This window comes from Arvicola amphibius, chromosome 2 (assembly GCF_903992535.2).
Source record: "Arvicola amphibius chromosome 2, mArvAmp1.2, whole genome shotgun sequence".
Lineage (NCBI taxonomy): Eukaryota > Metazoa > Chordata > Mammalia > Rodentia > Cricetidae > Arvicola > Arvicola amphibius.
In genome coordinates this window covers 35230327-35247359 of record NC_052048.2, presented here as the reverse complement: position 1 = coordinate 35247359, position 17033 = coordinate 35230327, and the positions used below count along the sequence as shown (strand labels likewise).

Below are 17033 nucleotides of genomic sequence, written 5' to 3'. Positions count from 1 at the left end.
CTGTGTAATCACAAAGTTCATCACATTCCTACACTCAAGCAGTCCACAAACACTGCAAGCACCTGGAGAAGCTCTGCATGCCAGAGACACACAAACAAGACAAGAGATACCAAAGTTCTGAGTTTGCTTGCCTCCAATGTGGCATCCCCCTGACTCAGCCTTTTAAGGCTGGAAAGACAGACATGGCTACTAAAGGCAGCCTTCAGCTTCATTCTGGGAGCTTTAGCTCAAGAACAGAGAACAAATAAATACAGGGGGGAAGTCACCCTGTAGTCCAAGCGCTAGAGAATTCAAGTGAGCTGATCGATGAACGCTACTGCATGGCTATTGTCCAATTGTCCAGTCTGGAGGTGACACACAACCAGAGAGTTGAATACCAAAGAGCCAAGCACGTGGCTGTCCAGAGAAAGGGCATTCTGGAAAGAGGAGAAATTGGAAAAGTCGCAGAATCAGCAGAGACCCAGAGGGCAGACAGGGAAAAGAAGCAAGAACACCATGGTTTTATAAATTCAGTCTAGGTTCCTCAGTGAGAGACTCTGTGGGATACTACTCAGGGGCTTTACACAGAGGTCAACAGACACCACTCTAAGGACATCTGTTAGATGCTCTGGGGAAAACAGGCCATGGGGACAAGAGAAAATATGGCTCTCAACTGAGGGCAAGTTTGTCCCCTGGAAGTCATTTGGTAATAGCTGGAGAAATGTTTGGTTGCCACAAATTGGGGCAGGTTGACCGTCGATATAGAACAGGCAGAAGAGACGTTATACAGCCAAGCTCCTCAACCAAGAAAGACCCAGGTCTCAATGCTGCATGAGATGATCAAGCCTCACAGGATACTCCAGTCAAGACTCGATCATAACTCTAAATTTTCTTTAGGTCCCCATAAGATTATCAGCGCCCCCAACCACCCAGAAGTAGCCTGGAATACTATGCCCACATTCCCAAAAAAATGGATTATAGACATTTTCCTTTGTTTAAAAAAAAAGAGGGGGAAGTGGTGTGGGACAATCATCTATATTCTGTCAATTATATTTGAAATAAATGCTGATTGGCTGATAGTTAGGCAGGAAGTATAGGGAGGAAAACCAGACAGGAAGTAGAGGTGGGGCAATGAGAACAGGAGTATTCTGGGAAGAAGGAAGCTCTTTCTGCAGTCCTGCCCAGACCAAGGGAGAAGCAGGATGTGACCTGTCCCACTGAAAAAGGTAATGAGCCATGTGGCTAACATAGGTAAGGATAACGGGTTAATATACATTATAAGAGCTAATACGAAGCCTGAGCTAATGGGCCACTCAGTTTATAACTTATGGAGACCTCTGTGTGATTTTCTTTGGGACTTACTGACTGTGGGAACTGGGCAGGACAGAAACTCCAACTTGCAAGCCCTCATGTTATATCACAACATCCATGAGAATCCATGAATTTGGAAGTTGTTGCCTCGTCCTGACAAGAGCTAATCGATGTCACGCTGTGGCAGTGGAGATGGAGAAGGAAAGTCCCATGTGCTGAATTATAAAGGTTCCTTACATGTTTCCTTAGGCTACTATGGCCCTTCTCAAGTCACAGCGCGTTCCATGTTCAACTGACTCAGGGACAGTGTGGAGAAAGAGCCATTCTGGCAGTTGGGCTTTCAAATGCTTAGTCCTTAGGACGAAAGGTAGGAATGTGAGCCAGCCAGAGATGTAGCTCAGTTAGTACGTGCTTGCTTAGCATATATGAGGCCCTAGGTTCAACAAGGCCAAGAATATATGAACACTGATAACAGCTTTAAGTGGTCCGGAGAGACTCTAGACTTAGTGGTAAAGAGTGATTACTACTCTTGCATAGGAACCAAGTTCAGTCCCCAGCACTCCCATTAGGTAGCTCACAACTGTCTGGAACTCACACTTCAGGGGATCTGACACCCTCTTCTGGACTCCTCAGACTCCTGCAAGTGTGTGTGTGTGTGCGCACACACACACACACACACACATCTTTAAAAAAGAAAGTCTGATCTCATGACATGAGGATATCACATTTCCTCTTGTTTTATGCTATGTACACCCATGCATACTCACGTACATGTATAATTACACACACATATGCAGATAAAGATTCCCCATGCCAAAGAAGAGAGTAAGTAAAATAATGTGAATGTAGATGTCACAGGTCTATAAGGGAAAAATAATTCTGTTCTCTGCTCCACCCATCACAAGGGAGGGAAGGTGTCATAGTTACCAAACAGATTCATGGGAACTGAAGAGAGAAGATTTCTGTTAGAGCAAAGACCAAGGTCCATAGGAACAATCAAGATGGGCCAGGGGCAATAGTCCAGAGTCAGTATGCGTGTGAATGATATGATGCCCCACTCCTGTATATTACAAATGCAGTGTGGTAGTTTGAATGTAACTGATCCCATAGCTCATGGGGAGCAGCACTATTTGGAGATGTGGCTTTGTTGGAGTAGGTATGGCCTTGTTGAAGGAAGTATGTCACTGAGGGGGTGGGCTTTGAGGCCTCATGCATGCCCAAGCCACACCTGAGTCTACTTCCTGTTACCTTCTGATCAAGATGCAGCCAGCACCATGTCTGCCTGCATACTGCCATGTTCCCTGCTGTTCGGGCGCCATTCTGTAGTGTGGAGCTGAGGGCCACATCCCACCACCCAGCTCCTGGCCGTCTGGCTAGATTATGTCCCGAAATAACATCACACAAACTGTATTCTTTTAAATACTGCCTGACCCATTAGTTTCAGCCTCTTACTCACATCTTGATTAACCCATATCTAATAATCTGTGTAGCACCACGAAGTGTTGCCTTACCTGGAAGTTTCTAGCATATGTCCATCTTGGGCTGGAGCTTCATCGCATCTCTCTCAGGAGAGGCAGGGCAGTCTGACTAACTTAGGAGAGGCGTAGCATCTGACTGAGCCATCTACCTCACTTCTCTCTTCCTGTTCTGTCTACTCCACCCACCTAAGGGCTGGCCAATCAAATAGGCCAAGGCAGTTTCTTTATTGAAATCAGCACAAACAGAAGACTCTCCCACATCACCCTGCCATCATGATAATGGACTAAATCTCTGAAACTGTAAGTCGCCACCTCAATTAAATGTTTCCTTTTACAGGAGTGGCCGTGGTCATGGTGTCTCTTCACAGCGGTAGAAACCCTAACAAATACAGAGCTGAGATATGGCCCCAAAGGGAGAGGCACGATAGGAAGTGTGGCATTGTTGAAGTAGGTGTGGCCTTGTTGGAGGAAGTGTGTCACTATAGGGGCGGGCTTTGAGGTCTCCTTTGTTCAAGTTACTCCCCTTGAAACAGTTCACGTCCTGCTGCCTTCTGATCAAGATAGAGCCAGCACCAACTCTACGTGTGTGCCACCATGCTCTCCACCATGACAATAATGGACTGAAACTGTAGGCAAGGTACCCCAGTTAAATACTTAACTTTATAAGAGTTGCTGTGGTCATAGTGTCTCTTCACAGCAATAGAAACCCTAGCTAAGAGAGTTATCAAACAGATTCATGGGAACTGAAGAGATAAGATTTCTGTTAAAGCAGAAACCAAGGCTCATAGGAACAACCAAGATGGGCCAAAGTCAGTATACATGCAAATGACGTGATGGCCCCCACCCCAGTCCTTGCATATTACATACAAGAGGATGAGGAAAGGGGACACACAAGGGACAAAGAACGACTAACCACTGAAGACTCAGTAAGAAAAATGACACCCCAGTTCTGCAGCTGCCAAACTCGACTGATAGCAAATTACAGCCCGTGGTTCACAAGCACCCTGGCCTGCTCAAGTTCCTCTGGATCTTGGATCACGATCCCAGAAGAAACAGGAGAGAGGCCCCAAGTTGGCCCAGGTTTATCTCTGTCACTACCCAGCAAAACAGAGACAAGAAATGGAAACCAAGTAACAGAAAGAGAAGAAAGGGTCTTTCTTGTGTCTCTGGGTCGTGGCCAAGGTTGGCTCATTCAGAGCTGTAGGAGTCATGGGCTCCTCAGTTTTTATCTGCACTGTTATCACTGGGCACAGAACAGACAATTCCAGTGGACAGTGTGAGATCCACTGGAGGAGCCTTGAACACCCGCTACTCTCGCGCATACATACACCACTGTCACACCCAGACTGTTGAATCAGTTGCTGACCATTCTGCCATGTGATTGAATCAGTAGCTGAGCTCTCTACCGTTGGAAATGTCAAAACTCACACGTTCTAAGTGACCACAAGGCAACATGTTGACATTACTTAGCAGAACTGGGTGGGTATTTGTTTCCCTGTGTCCATCTTCAAACTGCCTCCTGAGAAAAGCACTTAAGGAATCGGGGAATGGGGTAATGGGCAAAAAGAAAAGACATGGATAATTCATGAGTAGTGAGGGCTGGCATGTTTCAAACCATGAACCAAGGAAGGATATTGCAATCTAGCTGGGGAACAAGGCTTTCGAGGTGGCAAAGTTTGGGAAGACTGGCCTGACTCTACAGTTCATACCCAGCACTGCCAAGACTGTCTAAAGCCCTGAGGGAAACAGATCACTTCCTCTAGTTTATCCTAGAATTTTCAAGACCTATTATAGCATCAAGCTATTTTCTTTCACCCAAAACCTCTTCCATCCAATTTCATCTGATACACTTCAGGAAACAGTACCCTAAATACAAACTGGTAGAATGAGTCAACAAATTAGAACATATTCAAAGCCCAGTTCCTGGCCAGCCAAGAGACTCCACAGAAAAACCAATAAGCTATCAGGAATGAGTCACTTCCCAGTGAACCGGAGGCTGGGACCCCTGAGGCCACAGGTTCTTCAGCTTAGCACCTTAGAGACAACAGCACTGTCCCCCTTCCCAGCAGCTACTCAGGGAAGGTCCCAACTTCAGGAGCCCCAATCTCTCCAGTCATCCCCATCCTTCCCACCTTCACATCATCTTTCCAAAGCACCTTGCAACTCTGTCACCCCAAGTACCGACTTCCCACCAGAGCGATGCACCCACTGACATGCACTCAGTTGCTCCAGAGAGGGCTGGCACTAGCTAGGCCACAGCACTGAACCATGCCCACTCTGCCCAGACTCTAAAGGAACCCTCTGGTTCCAACACCATGATGCCTCCACCTGCATTTTTATCTTCCTATGCCATTGGAAGTTGGAAAGATTCCTTTCCAAACCTAGTTTTGCCATGGGCCCTGAGACATCTAAGGCAACCGATTTCATTTCTCTAAACTTCAGCTCTTCATCTAGAAAAGCGGTGAGTCTCTTGCAGAGGTAGAAGGGTCACAAAACAAGAGAAAAACACAAATTGCCTCCCTCCAACTAGGTAAAGCTATTAGCCCAAAGCAAGGCATGTAACAGCCCTGAGAGGATAAATAAAGGAGCTACCTGGAGAAGACAAATCATCACTAATCTATAACCTCTGATAGGGAAAAAAAACATTTCAGGAAATGGCCAACATAGACCCTTAGATCTACTGATGGGTGGCTAAAAGGAGCACTTACCAGATTGCACCCCATCAGAACTCATCAAAGACCCACTGACTTCCAACACACCCTTCACCAAAGCTCCACTAACAACCACCAGAGACAAAGTAAGAAACTCAGCAGACAGGAAAAGTGTCTCCTCTCACTGGAACAGGAAGACTGACATTCTAGACCAAGTGCTTGTGTCCTCTAAAATGCTTAGGAGAGCCCCACACCCACACCCAATACGGTGGTACTGAGAGGGGGCACAGATTGTGGCTACCTCCAGATGTGACTGTGCCCTTAAAAGAAAGAAGACACTTTCTCACTGTGAACTTTGGGCTCTGAAGGAAGGCCAGTGATGGCCCAACAGGAATGCAGCTGTCGACAAGTCAGACGTGGTCTCTCACCAGAAACCGAATCTGCTGGCACCTTGATCTTGGAATGGCCAGCCTCCTGAACTGGGTGAAAGAGGGAAGAGGCACGCAGCTGGTGTGTTCTGCTGAAGCAGTCCAGGCTAAGAGAGGTGGCAAAGCAAACACTTCCCAGCCGCTCTCAACCAGCTGTACCCTAAGCAACCTGAAGAAACAGAGATGGCTACCTGCATTTTGCCCTTGGGAGTGGGAGTTCATGGATGAGGGCCTAAACGCTGGATTTGGATGAAGAGTAACGGTGCTAAGGGTAGAGAGGCAGACGGAGGGAACCTACTAATACTGCCTAGGAGAGCTGGGAAGGCAGCCGATGTCGAGGACGGCCATCTGAGCAGACTTTGAAGAGGGATGGCAGTTGGACAGACAGAGCAGAGGCATTGGAAGGAGAGCAAAGACACACGTGGGAAGAGGGTGGAGGGGGAAGAGAAGTGTGGAGGATCTGGGGGGAGAGGAGACTTCTGGTATTGTAAGACCGCGGGTCTATCTTAGAGGAAACGACAAAGGTGAAGGAAGATGGTGGCTTCCGCTCCACTCCACGTTTTTATGGACTTCACCTTAAAGGCCGCCTTGACCTTATTCCACCAACATGTTTGGCCACCGTTTAAACAACTAAGAGATTTTGTTTCAGTTCAGCTTTCCTCCCAACAGTGGGAGAACTGTCCACCGTGGGCTCACACTCCAGCCAGGCAATGACAAGCTGGAGCACACAATGCTTGCCCCACTAGAACTGCCCTTTTGACCACTGTCCCCACCATTCCCCACAGTTTCCCCATCCAGTGTGCTGCACCTGCATCCTAAGGAAGCTCTCCTAAGGATCATGTAGGAAGCCCTCTACAAGACCAAGCTCATACTGATACTCAGTTGTAAGGTTGTATTGTGGTATCGTGGGCCTTTTCAATTTTCTTCTCTTTTTTTTTTTTACTATCATTTTCCAAGGAAGTCTTAGAAGATAAATTAAATAGTGTAATATATATATATATATATATATATATATATATATATAGTGTTCATATATATATATATATATATATTCTCATGAAATTCCACATAAGACTTAAGGACACAGTTGACAGTCAATGTTTGTTGAATGAATACATGAACAAATGAGTAATACCCATTCCTGCATGCTTATCCTCTATGCTAGCTTTTCTTTCCCCATTTTTTTTCATTTTTACTATTAAAAAGTTATCCAAAAACAAATCTGAATATCCTTAAAGTCAACCAGAGAGCTCCTGTTTCACTGTCTACTGGGCTGAAATGGAAACAGGAATGGTGTGAGCGAATGTGGAACAGACCATTATGTCTGGCAGTGAGATCAATTAGCGCTCAGGGTATGGAGGATGTAGCAGATAAGATCCCCAAATGCTATCAGTGATCTCCAAGGGAACTGCGGAGGACAGGGGGGATACCAAGAGGCTGGAGACAGGCAAATGTTCTGATTGTCAAAACGGGAACGGAGTGAGAGCCTGCCAGTTTCCAGATAGAGAATGTAATTTCACTCTCAGGCAAGGTTCACAAGCAGATTGTCAAGCAGATTATAAGGGACAGCAAGAAGTGATGTCTGTTTGGAGCCAGCGTGGGGAGACCAAGAACAAGTCAGCGCAAATTCACTGCGTTTCTAACAAGACCCCCTAGACTAGAAGAGCAGAGAAACACAACAGACATGCATGGTGTAACCAGCGAAGGGCCAAGTGCTAAAGGGACACCTAGGATTTACTGGTAGAGTATCACAGGCAGCATGGGGGAGGGGGGAGCGGTTGTTGTCTTTCTTCTACCATATTGACAAAGTATTAATAGTTAAATCTTTGGGGCATCTTCTCGGCAAAACCTCTTTGAAAACGTGACGCTTTCCTGCAAGTTACTGACATCGACAGAAAACTGAAAGATGCGGTTGGGCTTAAGTGGCAGCAAACGGTTGCACTCAAGTATGGCTGTGCACTGGGACAGGGCATGTGCCCTCAGGTCTGCCATAACTGTCGCCACCCCTTCTACTGCTGTCCATAAGGTGTGCCACTGCCTCAAATCATCTTCATCTTACCCTCCAGGTACCCAGTGCATTGGGATTTGCAGCCCATGGAGCAGTGAATCGAAGGAAGGTGAAGGACTGGTAGGTGGCTCTGTTGGTAGTTTCGCATAGCATGCAGGAAGCCCTGGGTTCAATCCCCAGCATAGCTTCTATAAACCCAGCATGCTGATGCATTCCTGTAAACCCAGGACTTAAGAGGCAGGAGTATCAGGAGTTCAAACTCATCCTTGGCTACAAAGTGCAAGGCTGTCCTAGGGTACATGAGAAATTCCTCACAACCCCCAAATAAACAAGTGAAGCAAAGAAGACAGGAAATGGTAATGGGCCTTGTTACCAAAGCAAATAAGGTTAACTACAGTCAATGGCACAGCCAGAGGCTCCCAACACCCAATTGGATGGGCAGTCACAGAAGATGTCTATCCTATCCTAAGAAGTTCTCACGTAGAAGAAATTAAAGAACCAATGAGTGGGTGATGCCATCGAATAAAAACATTCCATGAGCCACAGCTGTCCAAATATAAAGTATGTGGGCCTGGAGGATGCCAAGTTTTCCATCCCTGGAATACGCAAGCACAAGTGTGCAGTCAGAGCCATTGACTCAGGTATCTGGGGAGGCAAGAGAAGGCTTGAATCTAAAATGTTTACAATGGAAATGCTGCATGAAAGTGTCCATCCAAAGTGTCCATCCTTTGTCAAGTCAGCAAAGGCCTTGCTCAGAGACAAAAAGGAGAAAGCCAACAGAGAACTCAATATTGTTTTTGAAAAACCGTAAGTTCCCCTCACAAAATCCACAGTCTAGGAGACTTGTTTAATGAAGTAGGCTGGTTGCACCAACCTGGCCAAATGCCAGGAAGAAAGTAACTGGCATAAAGCGTTATTTTTGCTCATCGGTCAAACATTCCTCAGAGACAAGCCACAAAGCAGAGGGAAGAAAATCAGAGGGGAAACAATGAGATGCCATCAAGAGGCTGCCAGTTCCAGCACAACGCTGCCATCTGCTACTGACATCAATCCTTCAAGGGGCTGTGTCAGCCAAACAATGTACCAGGGATACCAAGCCTGGGAAGATAACGGCCTTGCGACCTTGGGTAAGTCACGAGAGCTGCCAGGCTCAGCTGCTTATCTCTGAACTGGATTCACACTAACCCTTCTGCACACCACGCAGGCCAAGAGCAGTGATGTCTGTAACCGAGTCCCAGAAGTTGGAGATCCCTGGGCGCATCAATCCTACAACAGTGATTATAACAAACACGGCTGTGGATGGAACCCAAGGCCCGGAACACACTAGGCAAGTGCTCTACCACTGAGCTACACACCAGGCCAACGCATCAAACATTGTCAGAAAGATTTCAAAGGGCTTCAGGTACAGCAGTCTTACAAACTACATCTTCAGGATGCCAACTAGAGAAAAAAAAAATTTTTTTTTTTTACTAAACCAAAGAGACCAGATCTTTCGGACCAATTTCCTGAAGAAATTCATTATCATTACCTGGTATTTGCTGGTTAGTCATTAAAATAAAGGTGAAAGGTGAAAAGAAGTGAATTGGCTGGAGCAATTGATGCGCTGTGGGACCTCAGGAAAGGCTGACTGGCACGGTGGCAGCAGCCCTTTAAAGAGGAGATAAGCAGATTTCCTACCAAGACAAACCGTCCAAACATCCCCTTCTCGTCTCTGTCATCACGTTTTTCTGTTTTAATTTTAAATGTTTAATTTTTTAATTTTTAAATGCTTAATTTTTTAAAAAAAGTCAAGAGTTTCTTAAAAAATATATAAACTCCTTAAAAAGTAGATAGACGAAATTGAAAATCAGCTTTTGTTCCGAGCAGTTGTGTGAATTCCGATCTCTGGCAGCTAAAGGACTTGTTTTGAAATTGTCAGCAAGGCTGATACACTGCTTCTGACAGTGAGCTAAAAACTAAGGGGGAGGTCAGAGAAGAGGAAAGATTTCTCTTCCTTTCGCCCTGGGACCCACCCAGGGGCCTTCAGCATGCTTGTCTGACCCAAAGCTAAAAGACAAGGAAAACATAAAGCCCCCACCCCACCCCCACCCCATGCCTGCTCCCCTTTCAAAGCCCTCCCCAATATCTGAAGGTTGAAAGCAGCAGGGACAGGCAGCCTGAGGCCCCTGACTTCCTGGGGCGTGGAGCCCTCAGGCAGCACTAGTAACAGGCGTGGCATCCTCAGGTCACAAGAACCTCAAAGCAGCATCTCCACAGCCTCCAAGCCAGGCCTCCACACCCACTGGAGATGTATTTTGCCCACCCCGTGTGAAACCACAACACACCCTGTGTCACAGCAAGAAGAACCAGGGACCAGAATGAAAATGGGTGCTGAGAGCCACAGCCCGGACTTCTCTCAGGGCACAGGCTCCGCAAAGAGGAAGCCAGGCAAGGAGCCTTCGGCTTTCCCTGCTGAAGCTGTGCTTAGAAAGCCCACCATCTGGCCTGAGGGCGGATGCTGCCTGCCTGCATTTAGCTGTACAGCCGCAGCCCTTCTCTTGCTCAGCTGACATGGATTTAGGGAGCGGCTTCTGCAAGAAGTGTGGGTTCTGTGCCACCAAAGCTGGAATCAGCACCCAAAGGTCATCTCGCTCTCCCAAGCAGGCAGACTTTCTCCAGGACCATGGGAGCCAGGCAGCACCTACCAGTCCAAACTGTACACTGAGGTGTTGGCTTTGAACCAAAGCTGATGACCCGAAACAACCGCGTACAGAAGGACCGGGCTGTACAGCAGCGGCTAATCTATCTTCTGCACAGAACTCTCTCTTTATGCCTAAATGCCTGCATTAGTCTGGATCAATATGTCCCATAACAGTTAATCCATGGCAACTCAGACCAGGCAAGACACGCGGCTGACAAAGAAGGACTGCTTAAGGATGCTGAGCCCCCACAGCCTAGACGCGTGCATTTGAATTTCAGCCCAGAGAAGGCAGCAGAGGCAGAAACAACCACCCACAAAAGCCCCCAAAAAAAGGGGGTGGGGAGAGCAGATCAGAAAATATATACATAAATAGCAGAGGGCTTTCACGGTGGTAGCGACAGGGAGGAGGCCTGGACTGTCAAAATGGCCTTAGAGTGACATATCACCGCCAAGATGATGGAGTGCCGGTGACACTCCTAAAGTCGGGCGTAGGATCTTCCCCACACACCTGCAATGCAGAGATTTCTGCCCTTTCTGTAATTCACGCTCCCAGCCCAGGCGCTATCTGCAGCGGGAGCCAGTCTGGACTTGTGCAGCCGCCGCTCTTCCCCCTTACAATAAGATTATTGCTGCAGAGCAACTTCTCACCAAGGCCAGGAGGCAGAGGAGGAGACGGAGGAGGGAGAGACCAGGGAAGGGAGGGAGGGCAAAGTCCCTCCGCCCCGCAGCTCACCTTTTATTTGGGCTTCATATTCGGCAATGATCTCTTTGTCTTTCTTGAACTTAGTTTGAGATGACATCTTCCGACGTGGCAAAAAAAAAAAAAAAAACCTGACAGGCTGTTTGATTTATTTCTCCTTTTCTTTCCAAGTCCTCTCCCAAGCCTGGGTAATCACACCACGATAGTCGATTTCACAGGTTTCAAGGCTAATCTCTTTCACTTGGCTGCAGAGCTGGGTAGAAATCCTTCTTCAGGGAGGAAAATGCTCTCTGCTGGCAGGGAAATGGCTCTGGTGGCTTTCTCTGGTCAGCTCCTCTTGCAAAAGGAGAAATCACCCTGGGAGTACCATAACCTGCCCCAGATTTCCAGGATTTTTCTTCCAAAATAATAATAATAATAGCAGCCAAGAGCACACACACACACACACACACAAACACACTCACGAGTGCACACTCACCCGGACACGCTTCCACGCAATTGTGCTGTGCACACACCCATCCACACCACAAGCGCACACATACACACACACGCGCACACACACACACCCTCACTCACACACCCTCACTCACACACACACACCCACATACACACCCGCTTGCTCACTCATACACACACATCCACAAGAGGCGCGGCGCCTCCTGGGTCGTGTGGCCAGCCTCCGGTTCGCTTTGGAAGGCTCTGCTAAGGAGATGGTCAGGTTGCCAAAGGACCGGTCATCTCTCATCCTCCCTCCGGTCGGTCAGCGCCTCGGGTCTGCTGTCCGGTGAGGATCAAAGCCAGGAGAGGGAGATGGAAGTTTTCCGGCTGTAGAGTGTTAGCTCCGCCGGACCCAGGGATGGACTGCTCACCCCGCAGGGCTGGTGGAGCTCTCCTCCACCGCCCTCGTCACTAGACTCCGCCTCCCGGATTTTATAACAACTGACACATTGTAGCCTACAGGAGAGCTGAACTGGCTGCAAGCAAAAAAGGGGAAGAAACGTTTCACAAAAGGAAGGCAGCAGGAAGGGAGAAAATCAGGTTGGGAAGGCCTGGGAGGCTCCCGCAAACTCCAGCTAGTAGTAGTTGGGCTAGAGATTTTTCTAACAAACACTGGAAGATTCTTTTCTTTGCGTGATGAAAATCAATTCAAGCCCTCAAACCATCAGCTATAGGACAAGTTGCCACTCTTCCTGAGACTCTAGCAGGGGGCCTGATACGTGCAGGGGACGGGCACTAATATTTTGGAAGGATTACTTGATCACAAGGACAATGTCAGAGGTTTCAGCTTTGCAAAGTGGGGGGAGGGGGAAGGAGACAAGACTACAACCAGGCTCAGAGAGGGTGGGATGGTTGCTTGACCAATAAAATGAGCTTTCTTTGGAGACTTTTTTTTGTACGCTTGCAACAGATAGATGCCAAAAAGCCTACTCAAGGGCCCACTAGAGTTACACAAGGCAAGAGGCTCCAAACCAGAGTGAGACCAGAATTGAACTGTGTGAGTGAATAATAGAATGTGGTAGAAAATGGCAAGGGCTAAGGAGAAACAGAAATATTGCAGAGCACGGGGTACTGTGAATGCAAGGGGCTTTGGGGGAATTGGATAAGAACAGAAACTTACCTTGGTCCAGGACCTGGACACATAGTAAGGCCCCCTTAAGTAGCGGCAAGCATGGTTACCCCAGCATCCTAAAGGGTACTTTCCTTATAAGTACCAAAGCGAGTGTTCTCTCACAGGTGAAAGAGTGCAGACCTAGATGGTGGAAAATTACTTACCCAGGGTCACCAGAGTTCCCACCCAGCACTAAACACTCGGTAGGAGTCTTTGGCAGTTCATTAGAAAGACCAAGTCCCCTGCCGTGAGCACACTTTAAAAAGCCTAGTGAGGCGCCAAACTATAGGATCGCTGACCACTGAAATTTCACAGTAAGACTGTGTCATAAAGATTGTCTTGTCCCCAAGGGTTCCCTGAAGGAAACTTCTCTCACTTTCTTAAATAGGTATCATCTTCCACTTGACTTTCTGGGGTGATCCAATGTATGATTTGGCTTGAGCTTAGAAATGACCAGGCTAGCCACACCAGCCCTCAAAGAATCCCCAAGGCAGCGTGCAGCTCGAATGGGCCCAGAGAGCTGGGTCTTCCTCCAGCTCCAGCGTGAGCAGCGAATAAGCACCAAGAGCTGCAGAGGGGAATGCACAGGATCTGCCTGAGCAGAAGTCCCAGAAGTCCACCTGGTGAATCAGCAGGCTTATTATAGCTCTTGGACCCAGAGACAAGAGGTCACAGAGTTCATAAGCAGATGCCACAGCCCACATCCTCCTGCCTCACCCTTCCCAGGAACATGCTAGGGCCCTCGTAGTGTCATTAGCGGAAGATACACTCAGAGATTAGCCTCTCTGCCTCAAGCCTAGAACCTCAAAAGAAAACTGGAGTTAACCGTCCTATGCCCTGGAATGTGAATAAGTGACTAACCAGGTCCCTTCCTGTCTCTTCTGTGAGCCTGCAGCCTGTAAGGCCGGAGCAGGTGACTCCAACTGCTCTCTGAGCCTGCTGGGGGCAGGAGCCCAGTAAATGGCAGGTTCTAATCATGAGGAGAATTTAAAAACCACACATGCATATCGGAGACTCGCACAGCGCAGTGAGCCGTGGGAATGTCCCAAGAAGCCACATGACCATGAAGCGAAATGTGTCAGAAAATTCCTGTTGAACACCAAGGTTTCTGTAAGAAGGACGGTGATATACAGTCGTCAGTCTGTGTGGAGGCCAGAAGTAGCATCCATGCCTTCTCGGAACTTCAGCATCTTCGTCTATCAAATGACAGTCCCATGGAGACCCCACTAAGGGGGCCAAGCACCAGAGCTCAGGGCTTCCCAAAGAGAGGGGAGGAAAGGCTTGTAAGGACAACCACACAGCCATCACCATGCTTGTCCCAAACCTCCTGTCCCTGGGAAGAGGTAGTGGTCTAGGCAGGGCCCCAGACACTGTGGCCTCATCTTGTCCCTTCCAACCTTCCCCAGAGCTCACTGGAGTCTGGGGTCACTCAACTGCCCTTCTACAACACCCCCCCCCAAAAAAAAACGGCCATTGTTCTTTGGTGAATGGAACCAAAAGCTCCAGCCAATGTTTCCTCTTCATGGGACTTAACAGAAACCAGATTCTCCCCCGGATAAATCTGTAACTGAAAAAGGGCGGTGTCTCGTGGTTTTATCTGTGCCTCCCCCTACCCCCCAAAAAACCCAAATATTAGAATACCTCTTGGAATATCCTATTTCCCTCAGGATCATTTCCTGAAGTATTTTAGATATTCCTGAATTATGCTGAGGTGTGTGTGTGTGTGTGTGTGTGTGTGTGTGTGTGTTTGCCTGCATGTATGTCGGTGTGCCATGTACATACCTATTGACCAAGGAGGCCAAAAGAGCATGTCAGTTCCCTGGAACCGGAACTGTGGGCCACCATGTGAGTACCACATGCTGGGTTTTCTACAAGAGCAACCAATACTCTGAATCGCTGCGTCATCACTCCAGCCCCCAAAGTTACTTTTTAAAAAATGCTTTATTTTTATTTTATGTGCACTGGTGTTTCACCTGTATGTACATCTGTGTGGAGTGTCCGAGTCTCAGACAGTTGTGAGCTGCCATGAGGATGGTAGGATTTGAACCCAGGTCCTCTGGAAGAGCAGCCAGTGTTCTTAATCACTGAGCCATCTCTCCAACACCTAAAAATTTACTTTTTTAATCAAGACCTCCCTCTGTACAGGGGAGAGCCCGAGCACTCCATATAGATTTTAAAGAGATGGGTCCTTATTACAACTCATTAGGTCTGGTGATACAAACATTTTTAATAGATCTTTTTAAAATTTATTTATTTTATTAGGTATACAGTGCTCTGTCTGCATGTATGTCTACATGACAGAATAGGGCACCAGATCTCATTATAGATGGTTGCTGGGAGTTGAACTCAGAATCTCTGGAAGAACAGCCAGTGCCCTTAACATCTGAGCCATGTCTCCAGCCCAATATAAACATCCTTGTTCTCAGTTGGGGAAACAGAGGCACCAATCAGAGAATCAATTTGCCCAGGAGCACACAGCTAGCTAGTAACAACACACACTTCGAAACTCATTGAAATGCAGCTCTGACCAATATTAAGACCCAAGGAATGAACCAAAAGAGGAATTGTGATCATAAGAATGGCTATCAATTTTTACATAGCTCTTCATTCTATGATTATGTTTGTCTTAATCATTTCAAGTGCAAGTTTTCCATTAAACAAATTGGAGGTTGAAAATATAGGGAAAACATCACAATTGACCATCAGTGTGGCTTAAATTACAATCCCAGCAGGAAAACACAAAACTCATCCAACTGGTTTCTTTTCCTGGTAGGAAAAAAAGAAAGAAAAGTGGGGGGCAGGGTGCTGCATTTGAAGGAAGAGTGACCAGAACAATTTTTGGTTTAAGGCAATTTTATTTTTCTGATCAACTAGAAACACTCCCTGCCCTCGGCTCAAGTTGACTAATTCTGTGACATTGTCCCACACTGCTACCGCTAAGGCATCTACAGTCAGTTCAGAGGAGAATTCTGGCCCTCAATCTTGGCTCTGCAAAATGGAAGCAGCATACATAACTCAGCCACTTGGTGATAATGGGACTGTGGGGGTGGTAGCTCAGAGGTTGAGTGCTTTGCCTAGTGTGTGCAGGCCCTTGGTTCAATGCCAGCAACACACACACAAGCGCATGCGCGTGCACACACACATGCACACACACGCACACACACACACACACACACACACACGACAGCATACCCTGTGTGTATATACACTGTGTATAATTCTAGAAAGTTCTTTCCCTTCATGTTTTACTTGGGAGCAAAGAGGGCTGTTTCACATCTCTGTCATGCTGATAGGAAGGGGGTAGACACGTGAAAACTTCCATGAGGGAATTTATCAGCAAGCCTGGGGAGCATGGCAGAGGGAACAGGATCCTCAAAGGTTAGGAGGAATACTGGGAAATCCTGCACTGGGGACTGGCAAGGAAGTCACACTCAGGCCCTCACAGCTCCTGGAGTCACCTGCTTAGGCCTGCACAAGGTCAAGTCAGCCAAAACTCTGACACAGGTGGCTCAGATGATCTCCAGGCTCTGCCCTGTACTGAAGAGCTGTGTGCTGTTGATAGCTCTCTCTCTCTCTCTCTCTCTCTCTCTCTCTCTCTCTCTCTCTCTCTCTCTCTCTCTCTCCCCCTCCCCCTCCCCCTCTCCCTCTCTCTCCTCTCCTCTCCTTCTCTCCCTCTCTTTCTCCCTCCCTTCCTTCTCTCTCCCCCTCTCTCTCTCTCTTTCTCTTTCTTTCTGTTTTGTTTTGCTTTTCGAGACAGTGTTTCTCTATGTAACCCTGGCTGTCCTGGAACTCACTCTGTAGACCAGGCTGGCCTCAAACTCACAGATTCACTTGTCTCTGCCTCCCAAGTGCTGAGATTAAAGGTGTGTGCCACCACCACTCATTAGATCTTTTTATATAAAATATAGAAGGTTTCGGTCTCTTTGGTGATGATACATTTTGGAAGTGAACAGAGGTGATGGTTACCACTCTATGAATGCGCTAAATCTTTGATTTCATACTTCAATATGGTTATTTATTTAATTTTATTTTGTTTTATTATGTGGGTATTTTGCCTGCATGTATGTCTATGTATTGTGTGTGTGCCTGCTATCCATAGAGGCCGGATTAGTATGTCAGATCCCATGGAATTGGAGTTACAGATGGTTGTGAGCTGCTATGTGGGTACTAGGAATTGAACTTAAGTCCT

At 47.3% G+C, this 17033-nt stretch overlaps 1 protein-coding gene across 2 annotated transcripts in view; it reads right to left on the bottom strand.

The window, feature by feature from the left end:
• The window catches only part of Srgap3 (SLIT-ROBO Rho GTPase activating protein 3), a 222449-nt gene extending 211082 nt beyond the window's left edge, over window positions 1-11367 (bottom strand). For both annotated transcript variants that reach the window (XM_038319202.1, XM_038319203.1), the window contains exon 1: window positions 11269-11367. In XM_038319202.1, coding sequence (XP_038175130.1) covers window positions 11269-11335 — 67 coding nt within the window. In that variant the 5' untranslated portion in view covers window positions 11336-11367. The remainder of the gene's footprint in view (window positions 1-11268) is intronic.
• Between the last annotated feature and the right edge of the window lie 5666 nt (window positions 11368-17033).